The sequence below is a fragment of the Pundamilia nyererei genome, unplaced genomic scaffold (genome assembly GCF_000239375.1).
Source record: "Pundamilia nyererei isolate P.nyererei 1_Seehausen unplaced genomic scaffold, PunNye1.0 scaffold00066, whole genome shotgun sequence".
NCBI classification, from domain to species: domain Eukaryota; kingdom Metazoa; phylum Chordata; class Actinopteri; order Cichliformes; family Cichlidae; genus Pundamilia; species Pundamilia nyererei.
The window spans coordinates 896362-917992 of record NW_005187467.1 but is presented as its reverse complement, the minus strand read 5'-3'; the positions used below and the strand labels follow the sequence as shown (position 1 = coordinate 917992).

At 41.5% G+C, this 21631-nt stretch overlaps 1 protein-coding gene across 7 annotated transcripts in view; it reads left to right on the top strand.

The window, feature by feature from the left end:
- The first annotated feature begins 373 nt into the window (after window positions 1-373).
- nectin1b (nectin cell adhesion molecule 1b) overlaps window positions 374-21631 on the top strand; it is a 155040-nt gene continuing 133782 nt past the window's right edge. For 3 of the 7 annotated variants that reach the window (XM_005735925.1, XM_013911595.1, XM_005735927.1), the window contains exon 1: window positions 374-1326. In XM_005735925.1, coding sequence (XP_005735982.1) covers window positions 1275-1326 — 52 coding nt within the window. In that variant the 5' untranslated portion in view covers window positions 374-1274. The remainder of the gene's footprint in view (window positions 1327-21631) is intronic. The other 4 variants (XM_005735926.1, XM_005735923.1, XM_013911596.1 and 1 more) reach the window with 2 other exon arrangements.

Genomic DNA, 21631 nt, shown 5'->3' with positions numbered 1-21631 from the left:
TAAGAAATAGTTTTAATATGTAGGCCATGTATTCGCTGAAAGATTTTATTTTGATTCTCATTTCTCTTTTCCTGTCAGACGCCTCGCCAAGTGTCAATAGTTTCAGTGGCTCCGTTGGCCCTAAGGGGATTCCAATATGTGAGTAGTGCGTGCACTGGATTATTCCACTTTTGTATACTTATACGGGTTGTGCCATTGTCTTCCCACATCCCCACTCAGTCTTTTCGACAGATCTATCCTCCAGCAGTTGTATTTTTTACTCCTCTGCGAACATTTTTAACGCCTGCTCCAATCGTGCCATATATGAGACAACATGGCATGCAAAAAAAGTTGAGAGCACCCCGAGTAGGAGCTACTTGCCTGCTGCAGTATGCCAGGCGATGCTTTTTGCAGGACAATCCAAGCTCCTCCCTTGCACAACGTCATCCGATCCCGATCTCTCTCCCAAAGCGTCAGCGATAGTCAGCAACATACTGTGGTGGCAGATCAGCGGGGCGGTACGCGCAGCAGGATAAAGCCACACTGTATTTCATCCAAAAAAGAAGCAGAAAAGGGGGCGCATCCCACCATTTCTGGAGTTGCAACAACTTCGCCGGCCTGGTGTGCTGATTTCTGAAAGCTGGCCGTGGCTGCACACCGGGAGAACCGGGACATACGGAACTAAAACAGGGACCATTCCCACTAATCTGCAAGGTGTTGTGCTAGTTTTGCAAAGGAAGTGGAAAGAGAAACAACATTGCCTCGGAGGAACTCTTAAGTGTTGGAAACTTCCCAGTAGAGCATCGATCGAGGACCTCCCGCCCACTTTACCTCAGTTCCACAATACTGGAGGGGGGGGGAGAGAGAGAGTTCAGCAGGCGATGCGGTGGATGGAGCAACAAAGGCTATATGGTTAAACTGGAAGAGCTTCTTTGATAAGAACCCAGCGCTCCTTTCTGTTCTTGCCTGCTATTTTGTAAAGCACTTCTACGCCTAAACAGCAATTCTACAGCTGCTTGGATCTTGCTTTGGGGACCAAGCCAGGTTCTCCTTAGTGCAAACTCTCTCTGGCAGACAGGGAATCGCCGCAGACGAGAAATTGATGCTTTGGCACGGAGAAGCGCACCACCAATCCTCTAGTTTTGCGAAAGTCTCCTACTGCTGTGTAAGGGAGGTAGACTAGTTTGGACCGAAGTGGGATTTCCAGAAGTTGCATGCGGGGTCTGTGTTGTGTCGAGTGAGCACTATCCATCTACTCTCAGGTTATCAGACCAGATCCGGATAGTTGAGGTGCCATGGCGGTGTGTGTGGGGATATGGGCGCTCCTGTTGGCGCTGAACATTCAAGGTAAGCCGTAGAAATAGACTTCAGCAGTGAATCGTCTGCCTTATTTTATCATTAGCTCCCTGCTTTCTGTGTGTGTGTGTGTGTGTGTGTGCTTGAGAGAGATGCATGATGTTCCCGTAATGACAGACTTGATTAGACAAATGCACGAATGTGTGGATTGATAAGACTGCATGGCTTATGTTTTGCAACAAAATGTGCGACAGGAGTGAGGAAAAAAAATGGAAAGTGGTGTCTGCCTTTGAATCCAAAACGGCTGCAGAATACTTATTTAGTTGCCAAAAAATGAACTTACCCCGGCAGCAGGCAGATGGCGATAAATGCGAGCCATGTAGGCCAGCAGCCCTTTAAGTTTTTCCAATATTTCATCGTAATGGCAGAGTGCAGAGACACAGAGTGCACTGGAATGATAATTGAAACATATTATCCTCTGCGCCTGCCTGTTAGTTGATTTATTAAAATAGTAAATAATTAGTACTTACAATAATTACATTTAATTAGGATAGATTTTAATTCCCACATTTTAATCTCCGAATGACACATTGGGGGCTTTGTTTTGTAGTTTCCTTGTCGAATAATCATATTTTCAGACGAATGACTCATGGTGACGTTTAACTCTCTGTCACACTGAAACCAATTCTTCTGGGAGTTTGTGTTTTGGAGTGGGTGGTGGTGCTGAGCGAATTAATATGTGAATAATTGAAGCAATACTCTGACATTGATCACCCTGGCATTAAAGCTTCCCCAAAGTGGGGCTGATCATTAAGCAAATACCTAAGAACTGTATTTGACTCATTTTTAAGGTGTGTCATTATTAACAATCTTTTAGTTGGAACGCATATTTGTGCATGTGTGTTCATGTTTTTGGTTAGTTATGCAGAGAGGGCTTTAAGGCCTAGCTGAAGATTTACCAAACTGTTTACATCCTAGACTGATAAACTCTGTAAGGGGCCCCCAATTTAAGTAAACAATGGAAGAAAGTCAAGTGTGGTCTAAAAAAGGTCACACCAGAGTTTCGATGGGCACTAATACCCTCATTCTTCAGGTTGTACGTGTTTACTCGATGTAATATGTTGGAGCTCTTACTTTGGTGATCCCCTTTGAGCCTAATAGCTCTTAATAAGTCTTTACTAGAGAAATATTCTGGCACATCCTGTTTTCTTCAACTCCTTTGAGCTTGAGAACAACCAAGATGTTGACCTTGTTCGCAGTGAGGCTCCGTGTGGCTCCATGCATTTAAGACTGATTGAATACTTTGATCAAAAGCCCTGTCTGATTTATATTGAGATGATCCCTTTGCTTGTGGAGAAGATCAGGATTAACTGGTTCCCTTGGGATTCACGGTAGAAATCTTTTGAAGCTGTTCAATGGAGGGAGTGGAAAAATGTCTCGAAAAGTGCACCTAAAGCGTCCTGGAAATGTCTTATTTGAGCAAAGCAAGAAATGTTTTCTAAGCGTAATCAGAAATGTATGAAAATGCTTTGCTCCTATCTCTTTTTTTATTGCTGTAATTGATTTAAAACCAAAGTGAATACATTATTAATGTGTTTCGACATCTTCATGAAGAGAACAGCTTTGAAAGTTCGTGTTTCAGCATCTGTTTGGACCCATTTCTTTTGACAAAAACAAAGATTTGCTTCTTCACCCTGAGGTTAAAGGGCGTTGCCATAAATGCCCACCAGCTTTGATGGTCTAATTGATATACAACATGTTCCAGACTCTTTCCTCATTACTAAAGCACAAACAAGTGGGAAAGGCCCTAACAAATGCAAGTCACAGCAACCCATGTTGCAGCTATCCACGAGGGAAAACCATTTGTGCTTGGTAATAACCATTTGTGGAAAACCCAGCAGTGCCAAATTCATAAACACAGAAATATTCTGAGACGCTCGCCAAATAGATTATCAAATAAAAGGAAGATTGAGAATAATGGATCTGCGCATAATAACAGCAGCTCTGTTCCTGTGTTTGTATATTAGCACTCAGTCTCTCCTGTATTCCAGACTGATATTTAATTGAGTGTGAATGCAGTTAGCAACCAGGTGGTTGTTTATGGCTTGGCTCCATTCTTTTGGCCCCGGTGCAGTAGGAACCCATATAGATATCACTCTGAGTGGTGGGATAAGGGGATTTCGGAGCTCTAATTCCTCATCTTAGTTGGATTTAACGTTTGGGAAATGAACTATGAATGGTGGACGAGTGTCAAGTTTGAATGTGCTATTATTCAGGATTGGAAATTATGTGGCTGTGAATTATAATCTTTGTAATAACTTGGCAGCATGAAAGCTAAAATCATTCTGCTGCAGACCCCTGTTGTTCAGCTCTCTTCTCCGTGTTTGTCTACAGTGTTCAGTCATAAGCTACTCTTGTGATGGCACTACACAGCTGCACCATCTTGTGTCCGTGACCTTTAACTGTGCTTAGTTGTTGATTAGATTCTCACATAATGTCCCATGAGACATGTGAATAAGTCCCAATGTTGCCCTTTTTTTTTTCTTGATATACGGCTTTCTTGTTTCATCCATCACAGATTAGTCGAGCAGCTAACTACCTGGTTTCTATGTGCAAGCTCATCATCAAAGCCTAACACACAAGACTTCATTTTGACTTGTTACGAACGGCAATGTGCTGTGCTGCTGCAGCAGCTTGTATTTGACTCATTTGAAGTACACTGAAAATCTACTTTTGTTTGGAAATGTCATGCACTTCAGTTGGATTGATTGATTGATTGGGGAGTCAGGGGGTCGAGGGAACATTTCAGACAAATTCATAAACGGATTTGAAGTCTTTGCTTGATGTTGAGTGTTGAAACAGCCATGTGGATAATTCCTTTTTTATGACATGGGAGGTAGGTATACAGGCTAGCCTTTGGAACATTGTAATTAGCATTTTAGCTTTTAACTAAGTTAAAATGCTCTTTTGAAGAAAACTGTAATTGCCGCTCCATGACATTTTGCATTTCATTTGGGTGACAGTTGTGATATAATGAAATGGAGAGTGTCACTGTGGGATTGTTGGGCCTTGATGGTTTCGGTGTGGATGCAAATTGCTTTGATCCTCGCTCCTTTGGGGAGTCTCCCGTTGGTCCCCGCTGAGGTGATGGATGGGTGAGAGCACTCTGAGTCCTGGGAGAGTAGCTTGAGGGGAGCTGACAGGAGATTAAGCTTTGCTTTTGCCAGAAGAACTAATGGAGGCACTTGGCCACTCAAACTTCATCTCACTGTGTTTAGCTCATTGGGGTTGTGCTGTCATCTCCTTAGCAAATCCTTCTCAAATCACTGCATGAAATGTCCCTGTAAAGGGTAGATTCTTTTTGTGTGTCTGCTGTCATTATGGAAATTGAATGGCCCTTCATTAATTTCAGGAGGTACTCTCAAACAAGTGATATTTCTTTGTTTTTTCAAAGTATTGCTCTATACACCTCTGCCGAGGACAAGAGGCACATTTTCTCTTTTCTTTGTTAGTTCATGATGCACATTTCCAGCCCCTGTGGTCTTCACATAGAGTCTGCGTGTCACAAAACTGATGAATAAAACATGATGATAAGCACTGAACCTAAATAATGGAAAGGTTATGGCAAAATAGAGTGTTCCTTGCATGCGGATGACTGCACAAATACTATTAAAGACTGAATGAATGTTAAATTAAGTTCATCTTTCCAATTGTTTGGAGTTAATAGTGTACATATAGGATTGTAGTTATGTTTCAGGGCCCCAAGTTAGGACGTTACAGTCTTTTGCATGTTTCTCTGATAAAGAAATAGTTTGGAGCTGCGCTCCAGTCACTGAATGAAGCTATTTTAGGAGACGTTTATTCAAATATCACAAGTAGCGTTTGTCCCAGACAACAGCAGTTTAAAGTTACCAGATAGCCTGTTTTGTAAGAACATGCAGTTCAGTATCATATATAATGTTTTATTTGGTCTTTATTTTGGTGTATAGTGTCTGTCAGGTGTCCTCTCTGCATCCTTTGCTGTCTTAACACCAGACAGTCACCATATAGAAACAGGATGGAAAACACATTTATCAGCAAGCTGCAGCTGCAATTTTATGCTTTAAATCATTGAAATGCTTCTCTGTTTCAAGTCGGATCGCAGTATCAGCAAAGTGAAGGAAAGGGAAATCAATAAAAGGGATCAAATCTAGCCCTCAGCTTTTCTGATTTGGCATTAATCTGTTCAGTCGTTTTCTTTCTGTTTAGCCGAACCTTGTCAAGGGATTAAATGGTTAAACTCCAGTTCTGATCTTGAGAATGAGAATTGACTAACTATACTTGTTCCATGTTTTCTTTACTCTTTGTCAGATTGCTGTTGCGGCATCTTAGGATAGGCTTATTATGGTTGCTGACTAGATGTAAATCTTCACAGACGAAAAAGTAAATAATCTCACATGCTGGAAGGATTCTGACAGTCTGTGCTGTTTTCATGAGACACCGTCTTGGCTTGCCAATAGCTTGTAGAGTTTCTCTGAACCGTTTTTTCCCTTTAGTGCTCTGTTACTATAGTTACTACCTGTAATCTGTCTTTTTTTTTTTTTTTTAAAGAAAATTGTATGTATTTCTCTACAGGATCTGCATCCATTTCTGTTTTTCAAAGTTGTTGTGAAGGGAGTGCAGCCTTTTAACGGGTCTTTTTTGTTTTTTTTTCTTTTTCCTTTCTTGTATTTTCTGCTTCATTGGTTTTAAAGAAGATGCCATATGGAAGTACCATTCATTGCTCATTGCAACTGGGTTTACAACTAGAGCATTTAGTCATGGGCTGATCAGGGATTGAGAGTGTGGATAATTCCTGATCTTTTTACTAAGGCCGTATACTTGTAAATAAAGCAGATCTGATCAGCACAGCTCCCAGCCCCCCCAGTGTGACTGCCTGAAAAAGTCAATTTACAACAGGCAGCTGGGCTGGTGGTGCGCCTCCATTAGGGTGCAGAGTACTACTGGAAACCAGTCAGTGAACAACCTGCTGAGTTTGAAGAAAAAAGCGGAAAACTGATGCTTAGAGGTTCCCAAATTTACACATGATTAGAGTGCTACAGGTGGACGCACAGACAGTGTCACAGTGCACACAGTCTGTTCTGTTACCCACTTGACTTGATCAGCTTTTAGGTTTTGTTTCATTGGCTGTGAGCTCATATTGTCCAGCTCTGTAAGCCAGACACTTTTGTATTTTACTCACAAGCCTGCTTTGTGAATTACACCAGCTGGACTCGTTTTAAAAGTTGATGGAGTAGTTGATACTGTTGCCATGTCTTCTGCTGTTCCACTCAGTTGAATTTTGTGCTGACTTGTGCGCTCTGTTGACAAGAGCTGGCCTGCAGCTCTGCCTCTTACTGTCTTGGGTCAAACCGACATATCAGTTGGCTGACACATTAGACAAGTGGAGGCTATAAATTAAATATTAGCTACAAGTTCTTCCGTGGAAACGGTGGCGTTCTGATGATGTTGTTTTTTTTTTTTTTTTGCCTCAACTTAATAATGTCACTAATAAATACTAAAATTGTATTTCTCTATTTATCTTAAGTGTAATGTGGGGTTTTTTGTACATTTTTCACTTGCCACAGTGACAGTTTCCTACCTTAACTTGTAAGGTTAAAGTCACCATCAGCGATGAACAGTAAGCCTGACCCTATTCTATCAAAATATGGATTTCTTTTTTATTTGTTCTCACAGAAAAATTAATAACAAAACTAAATTCTATATTTGGGGTTGTGGTTTGGGGCTGGGGTTGGAGTTGACATCACAGCGCTAAATATAGTGGCGGAAAAAAAAAACTTTTTTTTGTGTCGTTAGAGATGTCTTGTGTTTTTGAAACACTTGCGGCTGAATAGATGGGTTTTCCATCCCGCTGAAAGCAAATTGGGATGAAAATCTTGACCTCAGACAGGTCAACTTTTAACACAGTGGATGTCTGCACAAGCTGCCTCCAACGTCTGACTAAAAACTGCCTTGAAAAACCATATCTGTCAATCCCATTACAAGCCTTCCAGCTCACCCACTGCACATGCCATCCGCTGATAAATACCTCCAGGGGTCAGGCTGAAATGGAATATTGGCTTGCAGAGCACATTCAAATGAAAATATAGAGGATTTCTAATATTTAGCAGTGTTTCTAGTCTTTATAGGTTCGTAAAATAGTGAGGAATTTCCGTCATTGTGACACACAGCAGAAGCTTTCGCGAGGCTCAGAGTTGATCTCCTGCCAGAACTTTACATTTTTCTCTTTTTACTTTCTGCAAACTTGGGTGTACCGCCCTCTATCTTTATTCTCCCCTTTTCTCTCTCTCCTGTTTCCTCGCTTTGCCTTTGAGAACGGTGCGTGCTGAGAGTCGGCTTGGTTAGCACTTGATACAAAAGGGGGTTTGTTTCATGAAATGTTTCCCTTTTTAATGAGTGATGGTGTTCGCTCATTTAATATTCCGCACTGATATCTCTCTGGGAGCTGACTGTGCTTCAAAGCAACAGCGTGGTTGTAAATGGGGTGGGGCGGGGGGACCAGCAACCGTGGTGGTGGTGCTATAAGAAAGGGGGGCTGCATAGAAAATACAAACACAGGTTTATTTATTCTCGCTGACATATAGTTAAGCTCCCAATGTGCTGCAGCTTGGCGTAAAGCTCCTTAGTGCCCTAGTCCTGTGCTGACAGACTGTCAGAATATGACTGATAACAGGTCACCTCATATTTCTCTCAGTGTCTTTCATTTATTTTTGCGCTGTTCCCCGTTATGATCAATTTTATAGGTTATTGCTCAATTCAGAAGGATTTATATAGCTTATATGTGTGCGTGTCTCTTATTTCTCCTATGGCCTCACAGGTGACGTGTGATTTCCCAATACTTCTCATTATTAATAAGACTGAGGTCCACTTTGTGGTAGAAATTCTTCATTTTTCTGCACGTAGTTCAATTTTGTTTTGAGAGCAGTGAAGATAAACATGTAGATGGCCTGCAGTTTGGCATTGATCCTTCCAGTTTGTTAGCAGGGTCTATGCCAAAGCAACTAATGCAGTCTGCTATTGATTCCTCAGTTTCAAGCCTGGCTGAATTTCACTCCAGTGTTGCATTGTTTTCAGAAAGTCAGGTGTGCCAAATGGCCTCCGCCGCTTCCTTCCTGTATGTCCTCTCTCTTTTTAAGCTGGCAATGCAGGCTACTGTGGTATCAGTAGATTTGGTGTTTGAATGTGTGTGAAAAGCGGGCGGGTGGGTAGGTGAGTAATCTAACCACTCGCCCCACCCCAGAGCGAGCAAAGGGGTTCTGTTTATCCCTTTATCTCGAGCTGTAACGGCCTGAGTCTTTATCAGCAGTGCACCTATTTAAACTCTCGAGTTGTATGCGTTAAAAGCAAAGCTGTGAGCTGTGTTGTGCTTGAACTACGTTTACTCCTGTAACTGAAATTCATTATATTAAAAGTACAATACGTCATATGCCAGTAAGAGGGAACCGTCTATTATTTTGTTATTTTCCTGACATTTATTAGGAGCAGCTTTTGTGAGCATTGACCAAAGGGACTCGTACTCATAAATATAAAATGTGCACATGCCCTCCTTAGGGTTTGCATCAAAGAAAATGCATACAGGGTTGCTGCAGTGTCCCTTGAGCATTGTATTTTGAACTGGAACTAGATGCAGGTCTCCCAGGTGACAACATGCTGCTGTACCTAACTGCTCATTATCCCCCTTTGTATCATGGCTTAGGCTGATATTTAATTCACCTTTTCTTGGAATAGATAGAAACTGCTTTAAACCACAGTTAAGCTATATGTGGTGGTGGTGGGAGTTATGTTCATCATGTTCATTTCCAGTCTCAGACTCTACTACACTAGCTTTACATGATTTACAATTTGAAATGATCTCTATTTACCTTACACTGCGGCTGACTGCTGACTACAGCCCCTCAGTTCATCCTCTATCTGGAACAATCCATTTTAGTCTCCTCCCTCTAAGCCAACTTTGTTGTGATTAGCTGCCCTTCGTAAACAGAACCTTTGAACGGCAGATGGGTAAGCCTTCTGTGTACCCTGGACAGTGCTCCAGCCCATCCAGGGCTAACACACCTATGGCCAGTTTAGATTCACCCATTAATCAAATAAGCATGCCTCTGGACTGTGGGAGGAAGCAAAAGCATTTAGAGAAATACACAGACACGGGGAGTAGATTCAAAATCCAAAGTCCTTTTTTATTGAATATATAGCAAATAAAATCACAAGCTTTATGTTGGCTAAGAACAAGAAACGAAAAAACTGTTCCTAAAGTTTGAAGAGGATTTAGGTCATATTTGACCACCAGTTGGCATTGACATTTTAGTTAGATTATTTTTTCCTGTTTTCCCTGAAGGTAATCATTTCTAATTCCGAACAGTTCTGTATAGGATTCCTTCCTCTTCTCTTTTTCCCCTTCTCCCTCACTTTAACTTGCAGCTGAACAACGCTGCCAGAGGTCTCCACATGGGACCTTCAATTCTGGCAGCACACGCCTTACTTGGCTACAGCGTTGCAAGTAGAATTTACCAGTCAGGAATCTGGAGAGGGCTTTGATACCAGTAAAGGCATCACACAGGGCCATTTTGTAGTTCACACCAATTGTCCATTGAGCCATGAAGATGCCAAATGTCATGTTAGTCCACAGAAACAGAAGGCTCGGGGATCAAGGGTTTCCCGTTCGCCCACCCGCATGTCCAATATACGAGTTCTAACATCTATATGATTATAAGTTATGCAGATGTAAGTGGTCACAAGAACACCCACTCAGTGACCCTGCACCCACACAGCTCAAAGACTCACCGATGAAGAGTGAGAATGAACACTGCTTTTGCATGCCTTTGTCTGAGTCAGATTTGTTGCCCCACTTTTGTTGTATGCTCTGTTCACACGGAGCACGAGCACCGTAAATATTTATTTCAGATGGATGAAGGGACTTGCAATTGTTCCTTGCACTCTGTACCTTTTTTGTCAGCATTAGGAAACTGAAAATAGAAGCTAAAGAGGAACAAATGTTTGAATGAGAAACTCAGCGGTACAGAGGTTGTTTAATACCTCAGCAAAACCCTTAAAATACCTACCCTCTTACAGCCTGCAGACTCGTACCCTTCAGGTTGCTGAGTTTCAAATAGTTCTGCAGAATGGGTTTATGGATTGTACCTCACTTCCTAAGTCATGGCAAAGAAAAAAAATTTGCATGAGAAAACAGCCTTATCCCAAAGAGAAAAAGTGAATCTAGAGAATTGAGATGTACGTGCACACCCTGCGGGGGATGGGAGTTTGCAGTGGGTCATGCTGTTCCTGAATAAGGCTATGTTCCAAGGGTGATTCTAGTTTGCCTTGAAATACTGTTCTTGGCACAAGTTCTATTTAGGCACATTGGGGCTGCTCACTGGAAGAAAAGCCTTGTGCAAATAAAAGTTCATTCAATTTTTTCCAACTCATTAGGTCTTTTTTGTTTCTATGCGGGAAGCCAAGGGAACCCCCCTAGAACTAACTCGTGTTCTCCATTAAAACTGACTTCAAACAAATGCATTTCTTATGGCATAATTCTAATAATATTATGACACATAAAACGGTAAATTCAATTAAAAGCCCCATAGTGTGCTAAAGCTCATATTGTCTGCTAAATTAGTTGAATTAAAGCTTTCCTAAATGTAAGGATCGAGCAAGTCAGAAGCTATAACAAGTTGGTCCAAGTGTAGATGAAATGGAAGTCCATGTTTCAAGAGTCTGATCAATATGCAGTGAAAGCTGACAGGGGATGAAAGTGATTGGATTTACCCCACGTCACCAAGAGTGCGTTTCATTCCTGCTTTTTGTGAAATTTTGGTTGAACTGTAATAATCCAAATAACAGAGGTGATTCCGTATGTCACTGACAGTTAAAGGGTTTATCCTATTGATTAGGTTGTGGGAATCTCTGGAGGAAGTTTTTATCACCAGATTTGGGGGGCAATTTATTGTGAACTGCACTTCCCTGTATCCCTAACCCCTCTTTTTATTCTCACACTGCTCATGCTATGTGACCGGTGAGGGGTGGATATTTGTTTTTGCTGAGAAGACCCGGGATGGGATGCACTGATGCATAAACTCACTCATATGTGTGTGTGCGCACGTCGCTGAGTGCGCTACTGCACACGTCTGCGCGCAAGCCCAAGGCAGAGGCAGCTTCACGTTCCCGGCCCTGCTCCCTCCTGATCCTGACCCACTTTCTTTTCCCCGCTCATCACTCCCTCTTTAATTGCCGCGCGGCACACTGAGGCCATCTGCTCGACTGAGGCCCGTCGCCATGGAGATGCTGGGAGGCTTTTCGGATTTACTGTGGACTGACCAACAGGGAAATGGAGGTCAGGGAATGGGGGTAGGGTGTTGAACAGTAGTAGGGGCACCACAAGTGTATTATGAGGCACTTATTGACATTATAATAGTACACCTGTATGATCAGATACAGAATTCAAGTGCTTTTAAAAAAAGGAAAAAGATGAAGCATGTCTTTGCAAAGTCCTTTTCCCTGAGGAGTTTTCCCAAAACCAAAGGTAGCAGTGAGCAAGAATGACACAATTTTACTTGGAACATGGAATTAATTACATTTGGAAGTAGACACTGACATGAGATGGCATCGCACCAGCTGCCATTCCAAGGATTTCCCCGACCAGACCCATCGCTGTGCGTGAATCTTGGATAAACAATACCAGCTGCACTAGCGGACCAGGTAAATATTTTATGTTTACATGCAGATGACGATATTTCCCAATTGGGAATTATAAATACATAAAAAATTGAAAGAGAGTCATAATAAGAAGAGGCCATGGGCACTTCCATGGCCCCACCTCTCCACATCTGCTCACCCTTAGGACAATGCACCAGCGAATACACCTGTCGACACGTGCGTGTCCTAAACCGTAAATGCACACATTCATTTCTACATTGCTGCATTTGTCATCAGTATTCATGGGTCAGGCCACACTACAGACCTGAGAAGAAACAACCAAACGTTTGCCAAAAACTCAAACCATCCTTTGCGGTGGTTTATTCCACAGTGAGTGTGTCCAAAATGACACCGAGATTAAGCTAGAAATTCCAACATGAAAAAGGTTTTACAGTTGGAACCACACTGAACTTTTTCAAATTAATTTTGAGGCTCAAGGACAAAAAAAAAGGTTTCCCGACGAGTACAAATTACATTTTTTTGCTACCAGGGCAGTTTAAGACAAAAGGCTATTTGTCTGTGTTAAGATAACGGCATTGCCACAGTCAGATGTGTTTTTAGTGTCATCTGCCGGCTCTAATCATACCAAGCAGAGTTCTTTTATACTTATGAGTAGTTTGTATATTTTGCTGCTGCTACTTATTTCCTTTCTAATGACACGCTTCAGTGAGGAAGCAGTTATGTTTCCAATTAACACTCAGGCATATTTCAGAGCTGTGGTCTGCACAGCCAGGTTGCCTCTTGTCCATCAGTCTGCCAGCTGTACTCACATCAAGCCCGCTTTGCATGTTGTTAATGCATTCACATATTCCGTGCTTGTTCAACGGGATCATTCGGGCCAAATGGCTAAATGTGGCATTGTATTCCAAGAGATTGTTTTACTCAAACATCTCTAATGGAGTCTTGGTATTGACCTCTGGCACCTTATCAGTGCTGAGCTTTGGGAACCACTCTTTATTCATACTTTATTTATACTCTATCTTTTAAAGGTCAATATTGGTAGCTGTCATTTCTAAAGTGCCATTCATAGGTCAATACCTCATTAGTAATCTGGTGGAGTTTGGATCAAATGCAGCTCCTGTCTCATCTGTGTCACTGAGCTGCAGCCACTACCAATTTCAAGTTCACAGCTATTCCACAGGATTCTGTTACAGGCATTCAAAGTTTGACACATTTAGCAGTATTTTTATCGTAACTGTGAGAAGTTTTTATCTTTTTCGGCCATATTATTTGATCTGTATGTTTGTGTAAAAGCAGTCAAAAATCAGAAGATGTGCAAGAAAATAAGGAAATAAGCACAGCAGCAAATCGTCACTTTTCAAAAGCTGTATCTCATGTTCATTAACCTCCTAAGACCCGAACTCTTCCACAGCATGCCTTTTTAATTTTTCTTTGATATTTGGGCATATTGGGGACGGATGAATGTAAAAACAAAGAATTACCAGATTTTTTTTTTTTTTTTACCCTATTTTTTGTTTTTAAGAGAAATAAGAGCCGCATATGAGGATATTCGTTTAAAATTTTGATAGAACAGTAGCAGTATAATGTCCTCATAAGTGGATATCAGGCGCTTGTAGAGCAAAATTTAGTATTTTGGTCTAAATAACCCAAAATGTGATGTCCACATATGTGGACGCCAGGTCCTAGGAGGTTAAACGCCTTCGTCGACTTTATTGATCATCTTAATTTAACCAGCACATTACTACAACACCACTACTGTTACTGCCAGTAGGCTACAGAGTTCTATGGTAATGGTATTGCTTCAGGGTATTGGAGCTTTAGCAGTTGTTTATGCGACCAGTAATGCAGTGAACATGTCATGACAGACAGACTAAACTATCATGGCAGTTGCACCTCTTCCATGAATTTCTACTCCATTGTGTTGTCTGAGTTCCCGAGCTTTTCTACTAGATTGCTTAACAAGAGTCAGACCTCCTACGAAGGCTGTCAGAATATGCCGGCTTTGATGCCGTCACTATCTGCATAGATGTCTCAGAGAGCTTATTTTGCTCCTCCATCACCCGCCAGTGACAGAGTAACACAGGAGGCTGTGACAGCGGAAAAGGTAGCTCTGTCAATTTAAACTCCAGTGAGCGCTTGATCTCTGAGCTGCCCAAATGTACAGTCAGAGCTGAAGCTAACAAGACAATGTACCCAGGGCCTGTAATTGGACCGGGCCCTTTTCAGCAGTGTGAAAAGATAGAGACCGTCTGTCATCCTGCTCTCCAGTCAAGGTCATGATGTTGAGTGCTGGATGTGTTGTATATTCTACAATGCCCTTCATCCTATCACAGCTTATCCAGCTGCTGCTGTGCAGAGGTTGGGTGAGAACTGCTGCACTCTGTGGGCATCACACTAGATTATGTGCTTGGAGAGATTAATCAAATCGTATGATGTTTTGCTGTGAAAGAGTGACCAAGAAAAATTTCATCCAACCGGTCTTGCCAGCAAATGCCCCTTAAGCTGAGTTGAAAGTTGTTTTGTTCGTCCTTCATGTCATTGCCAAAGGAGCAGCACATTTATAACTTGACATAAACTGGTGCAGTGATGGGAAATAAACTGTCTTTCTGAAGGATTGTGTCATGGTATAGCACAGTTGATAGACCTGGTTAGCTGAAGTCATTTTTCTTTGATGGCTACGCTCAAAAAGTCGTCCTCAAATGCAACTGTTGGCTTTTGTTTTGTTTAAAGAGAGACACCTTCTTCCTTATTTCACCTGAGCTTTAGCACTAGTTTAAAGCATCACCTGACTCCAGATTCTCTTCTGCACCTGTGTCCAATATTGTGTATGTTCGAATGCTTGCGAACAAGAACATTCTTTATGAGCAGCAGGAGAAAGAAAGGCTGTTCACTGTTTAGAAGAATACACTCCATTCTTCCACCACTAAAATATTTATTTATTTTTTTTACCCTCCTGATGCCATTTTGGTCTGCGGGATCCCTGGAGAGTAAAGTGCATTAAGCCACTCAGTGTATTTACTTGTGCTGGACTGAAGCTGATGTGTGAGGGCAGGTCAGAGGATGGAAGATGGGACATTGATCATCGTTGAATGAGTGTCAGGGGAATCTTGACATCCAGAACAGTTTTTCACTCTGAGTTCAGAGGCCAACAGCTAGAGACTCATTACTATGTGAAAATACACTACCACAACTCGATAAAACTACAGTAGATCAAGACATTGTTTTGTCACTCGTAAACTATTCAGTTTTATGTGATTTTATTGAATAATTGAACTTTTTTGAACTTGTAGCAGACACACATCAGGATAAAGAAGCCTGTTTTCTCCCACGAATAAACAGTGAGATCCTGCAAATGTAGCCTAAAACAGCGGTCCCCAACCTTTTTTGTGCCACGGACCGGTTTATGCCCGACATTATTTTCACGGACCGGCCTTTAAGGTGTCGCGGATAAATACAACAAAATAAAACTAGTACCGGTACCGAAAAAAAGAAGTTCTATTCATAACACACGTGAAAAGACCCAGGAAAACCGAGTTAACGATAAAAACGATAACAAAATAACGCTGAAAACCGATAAAAACCCTGAAAACCATACATTTCACACCTGAGCCTCAACTTTCACGGACCGGTACCGGTCCGAGGCCCGGGGGTTGGGGACCGCTGGCCTAAAAAAATGTGCCAAAAAACAAACCAACAACAAAAATTTCCAGTAGAATAATTTAATGGATCACATACTTGAAAACAACTCTAGGGAGCTAGACACAGGTCTGTGTGACTGTCGAATTTTGACTTGCAGTCATTGCACTTTTACTGAGATATCCACAGTAAATAAAGAGTTCCTTGATATGTTCTGGAAAAAAACAAAAGATCATTTAGACATCTTAAAGCACAACTGCCACACGATCAAAATAAATAATCATAAAGACCACAGCAGGAGGACGGCTTAAGTATGGATGGCTATAAAGATGACCACAGTGTGAATACATTTAAAAGAAAGCTTGCTGTTACATAATTGAAGACCAGCTGTATTATTGTGAAAGAAAATGGTAAAGAGGTCAATTGAGAGTTTATGTACTGTATCACAGAGTAAACAGTCTGACATTTGTCTTGTTTGTCCTATTGTGGAGGAACTCTGTATTGAGAACGTGAATGACAAATACCTGGTTTATTTAACGTGAACACAAAGAAGTTCTCCAAAACCAAGTTCAGCTCCGACTCTAGTCTGCAAATACAGTTTGAATAATGAATTGTACCCTTTTAAAATCACCTTCGAGGTAAACAAAAACCAGGAATGAAAGGTTTATCTATGTGCCTTTGAGGTTCGCCTTCCCACACACCTTGAACAAAGGTCTGATCTGACAATTTTTATTTGAATTTATGTGAAAAGCCTGTGGAAATTTAAGAGGAGAACCAACAAAAACTAACATTAAAAGGTAGGGTGTTATATTTTGAATTAAAGGCATTTCAAGGATGGGTAGCAGGATCTCCCGGGCATGAATAAGCTCTTTGTGCTGCATGTGTAGACTCATTTGTTTAGCGCGTCATGTAGACAGTACCGAGTTTCATGTGGTGAATGTGAAAGCAGACTTTATGAATAACGAGAGGATTACTGGCATTACTGTTTCACGATAATGCAAGTTTATTTTAATCCACGTAATTGTTGATTATTTTTCTTTCTGTGCAGAGTGGAAAACTTGTTCCCACAGGTTTGAGGCACGCAGCATTTGTGTTGTTTTCTTTTTTTCTTTTCTTTTCTTTTTAATTGCCAAGTCATTATTGTAAATCAAATTTGTTCTCAGCTGATTTCCCTGATTAAACTTAGGTTTAATTAAATTTTTAATTCTATACAACGAATTAAACGCGATGCCGTTACCTTCACAAACCTCTAAAAGTTAACGTCGCGCATGCTTTGTACTTGTTTTCCAAGTCAAGTAGCCATAAGGCTGTTGAAACTTTCTCTACTCCTTAATTTGGAGGATTCATTAAGTTAGTTAATTAATATTCTCGACTGGTTGTGTCTTTCGGATTATTCACCAGTGTGGTTTGAACCTTAGATTTATGATTAATATTTATAGGAGACTGTCAGGAGCTGTCAGCCTCATATGAATCAACAAGGTTTCACGACTCAAGAGCCAGTTGATGTGCGATAAATCAAAGGGTGAGTGGGGAAAAATCCCACAAAGATGAATAAAAAGAATCCAATTAGAAATGTGTAACCTTTCTGCAGGGAGGCTTACTTTCTGATTTATTAGTACAAAGCTGTTTACTCTTCCCGTTTCTATTATATGTTTTAAGCATTGGAGGAAATGAATATGTCCAAGAGAGTGAATGAGCTCAGGCAGCATGACCGCAACTCATGCATTACAATGGGGTGTGTGCAGGCATCTCTTTCATGCAACGCTGCCTCACCAACACACATAAACACCCACACACACATTCACCGGTGAGATACTACTATACTATCCTATCCTCTGGAGCGTCTTGCGTGCGTAGAAGTATTTTTAGTAACACGCAGCACTCTGTGTTTTCAGCGCAATGTGTCAGGACAGCAACATGTTAAGGATTCAGTCAGATGGGCCTCAACGCTTTGCCCAGAGCTCTGCAGAAAGGATGTGTTTGTCCCCAGTGCTGGAGGGGGGTCACGTGCTGACCTCATTGTGTGCACGAGTAAGTGCACTCTGCATTATCAGCGTGCAGCTTCCCTCCGCGTAACAAAAAAGGCGACTTATCTCGCAATAGCTAATTGATTGATTTCCTTGGCACAAATATCCTAGACAGTAACATTTTTTTTATCTTCTCAAGTCAGTAGAGAGGCAGAGGAGCCGGTGAAAAATGAAAATGGACTCTTCTCTGGAAATGGAAAGATTTAATATTTTTCATCCCTAGAAAAAGGACTGACAAGCTTTATTACTCTTTGCTTCACCGCCCCCTCCCTTTGGTCAGGGAGAGCTGTACGCTACAGAAGTGCTATGGAAAAACACTTTGCAATAAAAAAAAACAAAAACATTGTGCCTTCATAAACACAAAGGTTAATATCTTATTTACAAGCTGCAGCCCCAGTGGTCGACACGCTAGCACAAATGTCTTCCTGTCTTTTTGAGTTGACTCAGGCAGAGGTGATCCAAAACAGGCAAATCCATCTTATACCGTCCTCTTCACAGGGTTGTAGCTTCATGGAAGTCACACACCCTCCTCTTGGACCTTCAAAGATTGCAGCTGGCTCACTTTCTTCACCGGTACATTAACTCCTGCTGCCTGCATTGCCTCACTACAGCAGATGCTGCCAAAAGAAAACAAAGCTAGTAGGCCACAGGGTTAATCACACTCATCTAGGGGTCTGTCACACTGTTGCCAGGTGTGTCACATTCACAGTACACTTGGCTTCCTTTTGTTGCTGCTCTTTGACCTCTGCTTTTTTCACTAAGTGTAAAAGGGGATCAATTCAGAAGTCTCAGTCTGATGGAATCTGTTTCAGCTCAAATAATAAGTTTCTACAGAAAGGACAGAAAATGAGTGAAGAAAAATTCAGCTGTTTTTCTTTTTCTCCTTTGGTTTTTATTTAAGCTCATTTGAGCTTGGTAGTCTTCTCTGTCTCAAAGGTCTGGGTTGTACGCAAAATACCAGTGTAGTCAAAGCAGTGTCACAGAGCTGTTGTGATACTGTATGTCAAAAGCAGGGATTTGGTTTGTGGAGTCATTATATTTCTCTGTTACAACTTAAGAACATTGATTTCACGTGGTGTACCAGCCCATGTTTATTCTGTCTTTCTTGGATTGTAACACAATGCACAAGGGTTGAATTTTTGTGTGGAATATATTGGTATTCCCTCTCCTTCGCTGATCTGTGACATTCACATTGTAACTTAGATGGTATTACTTGTGACAGATTGCATTGGACTAAGGCAGAGTTGTACATCAATATGCCATTTATATTTTCTATTATATTGGCTCTTGGCAGCATATTGCCTTTGTCTGCGTGTGCAACCAGCAGAGAAGATAGCTTATCTTTTAAGAAAAGCAATCAAAGAACTACTTGCTTTGCCATATTTAGCTAATTTTAGAATAGGTTTGAGTAGCTAGTAAAGAACATAAAGGTCTTCTCTTGGCCTTGCATTGTTGCTAAACACAATGTCGAGTTTTCCAAGATGGCGTTGCCTTAGTCAAATTCTTGTTAAGTCTGTTCTACGCTTATCATTTCTCTCAGTTCTCAGCGATGCATTTGTGTGGTGAAATGCCAATTCCTTCTTTTGAATGCATCTCCTAAGACACAGCTGCCTACTTAGATAGCTAATGGCTGTGTTTTGTGCTGCAGCGCTGTGAGCCAAGTGCGGCGTGATGGCATTTGTTCTGTCTGCCCAAGGCCTGGTCTGTCATTGTGTATCAGTCCAGCCAATGGCCATGACTCACACATGAACCCTCTGGGTGCTTGAGCTCACAGAGAAGACACAGTAGTTTAATGTTCAGCACACGGAAATACATACGGGGCGGGGGTAGCTGGTGGTCACGGTGTTGAAGGTTTTTCTGGGCACTGGTAGTGCTGATGAGGAGGTGTTAGTGACTATTTTCTCATCATAACAGCAGGGGCTGCAGAGCTGTTTTCATGGTGCTAAAACCGTATTTTCTCTCCTGCATCTTTGGCTGTAAGCAATCATTGCTACTATGATTTTGTGCAGAGTTTCCTCTGCAGGCAAACAGCTTGTCCAAGTCTGTAGCATCAGCTTTGCTTGGAGTGTCTGTTGATATAGTTGATGCTGTTTAGGCATTGTCCCGGTTTTTGATCAGTGATAGTGCTGCTCATGCTGTGATTCTGTTTACTTTCAACTATTGTTCTCTGCTGTTCCACAATTAAACGACATCACTTTGCGTGCTGCAGATATTTTTTTGGTTTTTCCCCAAGGACCAACCGTGCATTTAGAACAGAAAAACTTGCAAATGTAAGCACTTTCCTGGCCAGGGCTGGATTTCTTTTGTAGTTTTTTAAATGAATGATTAAGAAGAGCAAAACAAACATTTAAAAAGAAAATGTCAGAGATAATTGCTTCAACCTCAGTCCCTGAGACGCTTGTCGATATTGTCAGTTTCCTGTTTTCATTCCTTTGGTGTCCTTTCTCAGATGGCTTCATCTCTCCATAGTGACGTAGCCTGAGAATCATATCCATCAATAGATGTCAGAAAGAACCCCCGCCATTCGCTGACAAAAACAGTAGCCGTTGTATAACATCATCTATCATCCCGGGCCTTTGTTCAGCATCCTGTCTCATACGGGGGTGAGCAGCCAGTGTGAGGGTGGCATTCTGTTTGACAGGCCAGTGCAGATGCTAAATGACAGTGACACAAAGAGGAGGCCCACCACACAGGTCCTGACAGGGCTGTTTTCCATAGAGAAGAGGCTTGACTTGACTCAAAGCCCAACCCGACATCAGATTACAGCGCAACTCTTGACACCTCTTTGGCCTGCTTTTAATGTTTATAATTCAGCTCTTTCCCTTTGTGATAGGTGAAAACAATAGTTGTCATATATCTTTGTACATACCTGCTAACCTAAAATATATTGTCAGCTTTTAATGATTTAACTTATCAACTTTGGAGTAACTTGAAACTTTGCTTGACACAGTTCTGTTACAGCATGTACAGCCAACTGAGAGTACTGTTGAAGTGTCCTAGAAACTGAAACGCTGTGTGTCTCTTATTGTAAGTCAGTCTGGATTAGAACATTTGCCAAAAGCCTCGAGAGTTAGTGTGATGATAATATCCATTACGGTGTTTCAGTTTATGCCGTATCCATCTCTTCTGATCCCCTGAAGGGGAACTGCTCTGCGTTCCCCTCTTTGTTAAAATGGTGACTATAAAGTGCATTCATATCTGCAGCTTTATCTGCTACAGTGATATGGATACTCAGACAAGTCTCCAAGTTTCATACTGTAGTCAGATCACACATCCTTGCCATTTGCAAAGTTGTCTTTCTTGCTTAGGTGTGCCACGGCTGGTTTTGGATTCGCATCTTTTTCTTTTTTGTTTTTGTGTTTTCTTATGCAGTTATTGTATCACCCGAAGGCTGTAATCTTACAGGATTAGTGTTTTGTAGAGGGTTTATCGTCGTGCAATCCAAACCGCAGTTTTCTCATGATACCAGCTCCTGTGTCTATGAAGTGCAAACTACAAAATATCTGAAAGTGTTTGACTAGTTTACTTTTTCGACATAAAAGGTAAAGAATGTTGATGACCAGAATTTATTTTGGAAGAAAAAAAGTACTCCTCCGGTGTGTTACAAATATTTGTTCAGCACCTGGAAGAGCGAGGAATTATAATAATGGCTTCATTTCAAAGGGCTTTCAACACAACTTTGATGTCCAGTCAGTCTTATTGTGTGAGATCCATTAGCGAAAAGAAAAGCTCGCCTTGATTTGCCTCTAGTGAAATAAATGAAATATAAATGGAGGGTATTTATAGATCTGAGGTGGCCCTTTGAGGGGGTGCGTCTTTGAATCTGAAACTTTTAAGAGTGCAGACAAAAGCAAATAGCAAAGGAGATGCAGTGTTACACAGTCAGAGGAAACAGAAAGTCCACCTGGGCGATCGTGGCTCAAGAGTTGTAATCGGAAGGTTGCCGGTTCGAGCCCCGGCTTGGACAGTCTCGGTTGTTGTGTCCTTGGGCAAGACACTTCACC